This window comes from Suillus paluster (genome assembly GCF_016628075.1).
Source record: "Suillus paluster strain FC165 chromosome Unknown EDB91scaffold_188, whole genome shotgun sequence".
Lineage (NCBI taxonomy): Eukaryota > Fungi > Basidiomycota > Agaricomycetes > Boletales > Suillaceae > Suillus > Suillus paluster.
The window spans coordinates 11,589-17,185 of NW_024537748.1; the positions used below are offsets into that span (position 1 = coordinate 11,589).

Sequence of the window (5,597 nt, forward strand, 5' to 3'; positions counted from 1 at the left end):
AAGATTGATGTACAACAGATTGTATAAATGTGTATTTTTATATGACAAAAATTTATTTATTGAAATTGTGTTGAAATGATAAAGACTCAAGGGGCCAACGGCCCCTCCAGCAGAGCACGAAGTGCTCTGCTTGCTTCCTGTGCCGAAGGCACAACGGGCTTGGACGCGTCTTAAAAAGTAAGGGAGAAGGGAGGGGGGGAATGTGGGAGGATTTGGGCATTTCCGCGTAGCCCACATGGTGTCGGCAGTGTCGGTTGTTTCAGTTGCGTCAGTTGCATCGGTAAGGTCGCTGAAAAAAGGATCCCATGTGGTTCTGTCAAGCGGAGTTTGAATTTGAAAAAACCATTGTCCCTTACTATACGAGCTCACTGTCCAAACGTGGGAATTTGTAAAAATTGAGCCACAATGGGATTGGCAAGTGCTCACTGGCCCTCCATTTTGCACAACAACAATGAATTTTATATGTACTGCAACTGTGAATACATAATAAATAGTAAAAATTGAAGGACAACAAGGGATTTTGGGATTTTTGTGGGGAAAAGAGAAAAGAGAACACCAAGCAAGTAGAAAAATGTGAAAAATGCAAAATGCAAAAATGTGAAAATGCAAAATTGCGAAAATATAAAGATGGGAAAAATTGGCAATGGGTAAACAGAGGAATGGGAAGATGGAGAATGGAGAAATGGGGTGAATAGGAAGATGGGAGGATGGGAGGACAAGAGGAGGACAAGAGGACACAATGGGAGGATGAGAGGGCTACAGGAGGACAAGAGGATGGGAGGACAAGAGGAGGACAGGACAATGGGACATGGGACAATGGGACACGGGAGAACAGGACAACAGGACACAGGACATGGGACAATGGGACATGGGACATGGGACATGGGACATGGGACATGGGACATGGGACATGGGACATGGGACACGGGAGAACAGGAGAATAGGACACGGGACATGGGACACAGGACAATGGGACATGGGAGAACAGGACAATGGGATATGGGACACGGGACAATGGGACACGGGACAATGAGACACGGGACATGGGACAATGGGACAACAGGACACAGGACAACAAGACATGGGACAATGGGACATGGGACAAGATAATTGGGAGGAAGTGTATGAGTCAATAGCATGACACAAAGAGTTTGACTGAAGGTTACCTGGGACACTGGCTTGCATCCCGCTGGCCGAGGCACAAGGCCACAGGATCACAAGCCAGTGTCCCAGGTAACCTTCAGTCAAACTGTTTGTGCAACATCCCATAACTAAAACAAAACTATATAATGTAAGAAATTATTGATTTGTTATAATTAAATAATATGTAGACACAGTGAGACAAGGCACCGAAGGTGCCTCCAGCAGAGCATGAAGTGCTCTGCTTGCTTCCTGTGCCGAAGGCACAACGGGCTTGGGCTAGTCTAAAAAGTAAGGGAGAAGGGTGAGGGGGGAGGGTGGGAACGCAGCCACCTGCACATGGACGCCACGTTTCGTCGCATGGCGTCCATGTTTCGTCACATGGCGTCCATGTGGATGCCATGTTTTTCCCGCTTATTTCGCTAAGTTGGCTGAAAAAAGCATCCCACATGGTTCTGTCAAGCGGAGTTTGAACTTCCCAAAACCATCGTCCGTTACTATATGAGCTCACTGTCCGAATTTGGTTATATGTACATTTCGCTCGATTTGGCAACATTGCATGGTTTTTTTTTTTTCAGCACCGACGCGACGCGACACAACACAACACTGCTCTACTATTCCATCAGCTCCCAATCACCTGCCATCGCTTCTGATCACCTGCCATCACCTCTCACCATCAGCTACTGCCTCTCAGTGCCCTCAACACCCAACCATGGCCATTTCCAACACTTCCCCAGCACCTAACAATGGTTTGGACGCGTTTTTGGACGCGTCACGTGACGCGGAGCTCCCTGTCACACCGGGTCACGTCACCATGTGAGTTCTTCGGCATCTGTTTTTGTCTGATCACACAATTTACAGCAACTATTCTCAGTGCTTCCTCAGCACCTGATGCTGGCTCTGGCGCATTTTTGGCCACATCATGTGACACTCCAGGCCATGTCCCCAGGTGAGTTGTTCTCTCTCTATGTCTGTTTGATTGTATATTTATGGTAGCTGCAAGGCAGGAGCCCAGACCTACTGTCGACTGGAATGCCAGGCTTCTGCAGGGCTTTGATGCAAGTTTTGCTGCCCGCCTGCAGCGATGTTATCGCCAGCCTGTCAACATGCTGGCCCCACCTCCCACCTCCACAACTCCTCCAGTACCTGCTGCTTCTGAGTTGTCGGCGCCTGCTGTGACCGACTGGTCTGCTGAACTCCATCGCCGCTGGTCCGAGAGCCACATGACACGTCTTGAACGGAGACAAGTCAACGACCCGTATGCTAAGGTCGCCACTCGGCGAGAGGATCGCAATGCCATGGATCAGCAACTCCATGACCTGCAACGATCTAAGGTAAAGTTGGCAAAGGATATCATGTGGTGGGAAGAGCAACTTGAGCATGACCGCAAGAGTGATGATAGGGATGTGGATACCTTCTGCTCTCAGTTGGAGGAGGCACTGAAATGTCGAAAGCGTCGCAAGGTGGTGGATGCTTGGTGAAAGCACATCTTTGAGCAGAAGAAGGGAAAAAGTCGAGAGGAGTGTCAGCATTTGGATGAGCTACGCAGGGAGGGCCCTCCACCTGGCTGGGAGCCTTCTGAATAGTTTTTTGTGTTAGAGTTGTTCCTATAATATGATTTGATTTCTGATTGGATGGGAGTGATGTATGAAATGGGTGATGTGACATTATTAGAGCAGTAGGAGGACAGGAGAACGGGAGATGGGAGAATTGGGATGAAGGGCATGAGTCAATAGCAAGACACAAACAGGAGACTGAAGTTTACCTGGGACACTGGCTTGCATCCCGATGGCTGAGGCACGAGGCCATGGGATGACAAGCCAGTGTCCCAGGTAAACTTCAGTCTCCCTGTTTGTGCAACATCCCACAACTAAAACAAAATTATATAATATTTTTTAAATGTAAGATGTGAAAAATTATTGATTTCATACAAATAAATAATATGCAGACATGGTGAAGCAAGACACCAAAGGTGGCTCTAGCAGAGCACAAAGTGCTCTGCTTGCTTCCTGTGCCGAAGGCACAACGGGCTTGGACTCGTCTTAAAAAGTAAGGGAGAAGGCAAGGGGGGGAGGTGGGAAGATTTGGGCATTTCCGCGTAACGCACATGGCGTCGGTAGTATAAATTGGCGATGGTTAGTGCGCTTATTTCGGTTGTTTGAATCCCTTCTCCCTTGGAGCACTGAAAAAGGGAATGCCATGTGGTTCTGTCAAGCGGAGTTTGAATTTTGCGCAAACCTTCGTCCGTTAGTATGTAAGGGTTGACTGATTTGGCAGGTGGCTCCAACAACAATGATGTATATGTACTGTAATTGTGTATACATAAAAATGTAGCCACAATAGGATAGAAAAAGAACACCAAGAAAATAGAAAAATATGAAAAATGCGAAAATGTGAAAGTGTGAAAATGCAAAAATGTGAAAATGCAAAAATGCGAAAATATAAAAATGTTATGACCGACGTCCAACAATAATGTTGAAGGTGAGTGCACAACCACTAGGACTCGGTCAGAGATGATAACGAGCAACAGGGTAGATTGAGCGTTGACGTCTAGGTCACTACAACAGTAGAAATGAAGAGGTTAAGTCTAAGGAGTACTTACGCTAACTAGCCTACTCTTATACATAACATTGAATAGGAGTCTGAAAGAAATCAGCCAATAAGAAAAGAGTCGTACAACTACTGTGGATGACTAAAGATGACTCATGATATATAAGCAAATGAGTAAGACGGCAACTAAACAGAAACCCAAGTTCCGACCGGTTCTTCTTTGGGAAGCGAGATTGTTCTAGCCCGTGGAGTAGGGGAACCAATCAGAGAAGCAATGGGTGACCTATAACGATGAGTCACGTGACCGGCTCGGGTACTGGAAGTAGCCGAAGGAAAACCAAGAAATGAAAAATGGTTCGTATTGGGGATTCGTGACAAAAGATGGGAAAAATAGGCAATGGGTAAACAGGAGAATGGGAGGATGGAGAATGGGAGGACAATAGGAGGACAATGGGAGGATGGGAGGACAATGGGAGGATGGGAGATGGGAGAACAGGACAATGGGACATGGGACACAGGACATGGGACATGGGACACGGGACACGGGACACAGGACATGGGACACAGGACATGGGACACAGAACACAGGACATGGGACACAGGACAATGGGACATGGGACAACAGGACAATGGGACAGTGGGACACAGGACCATGGGACATGGGACATGAGACACACAGGACACAGGACATGGGACACAGGAGATAGGAAATCAGATAATTGGGAGGAAGTGTATGAGTCAATAGCATGACACAAAGAGTTTGACTGAAGGTTACCTGGGACACTGGCTTGCATCCCACTGGCCGAGGCACGAGGCCATGGGATCGCAAGCCAGTGTCCCAGGTAACCTTCAGTCAAACTCTTTGTGCAACATCCCATAACTAAAACAAAACTATATAATATTTTTAAAATGTAAGATGTAAGAATTTATTTATTTCACACAAGTAAATAATATGTAGACACAGTGAGACAAGGCACCTTTGGTGCCTCCAGCAGAGCACGAAGTGCTCTGCTTGCTTCCTGTGCCAAAGGCACAACGGGCTTGGGCTAGTCTTAAAAAGTAAGGGAGAAGGGAGGGGGGCAATGTGGGAGGATTTGGGCATTTTCACGTAGCCCACATGGTGTCGGTTGTTTCGGTTGTTTCGCTTGCGTCGGTTGTTTGAATCCCTTCTCCCTTGGAGCGCTGAAAAAGGGAATACCATGTGGTTCTGTCAAGCGGTGTTTGAAATTTGCGCAAACCTTCGTCCATTAGTATGTAAGGGTTGACTGATTTGGCAGGTGGCTCCAACAACAATGATGTATATGTACTGTAGTTGTGTGTACATAAAAATGTAGCCACAATAGGATAGAAAAAGAACACCAAGCAAATAGAAAAATATGAAAAATGCAAAAATGCAAAAATATAAAGATGGGAAAAATGGGCAATGGGTAAACATGGGAATGGGAAGATGGAGAATGGAGAAATGGGGTGAATAGGGAGATGGGAGGATGGGAGGATGACAGGGGAATGGGAGGACGATGAGAGTATGAGAGGACAAGAGGAGGACAATGGGACACAGGACATAGGACATGGGACACGGGACATGGGACACGAGACATGAGACACGAGACAATGGGACACGAGACACGAGACACGGGACACGAGACACGGGACATGGGACACGGGAGATGGGAGATGGGAGAATTGAGGGGAAAGGCATGAGTCAGTAGCAAGACACAAACAGTTTGACTGAAGGTTACCTAGGACACTGGCTTGCATCCTGCTGGCCAAGGCACGAGGCCACAGGATTGCAAGCCAGTGTCCCAGGTAACCTTCAGTCAAACTGTTTGTGCAACATCCCATAACTAAAACAAAACTATATAATTTTTTAGATGTAAGATGTAAGAAATGATTGATTTTACACAACT

At 46.8% G+C, this 5,597-nt stretch overlaps 1 protein-coding gene across 1 annotated transcript; it reads left to right on the forward strand.

Annotated features, from left to right (window-relative positions):
- Positions 1 to 1,852: 1,852 nt before the first annotated feature.
- On the forward strand, positions 1,853 to 2,621 carry EDB91DRAFT_1088360 (uncharacterized protein; the record flags this gene model as incomplete). Its single annotated transcript, XM_041316413.1, has 3 exons — positions 1,853 to 1,956; positions 2,015 to 2,089; positions 2,144 to 2,621. 3 exons carry the CDS (start codon positions 1,853 to 1,855, stop codon positions 2,619 to 2,621), a joined length of 657 nt encoding a protein of 218 aa, XP_041169411.1.
- Positions 2,622 to 5,597: the final 2,976 nt, after the last annotated feature.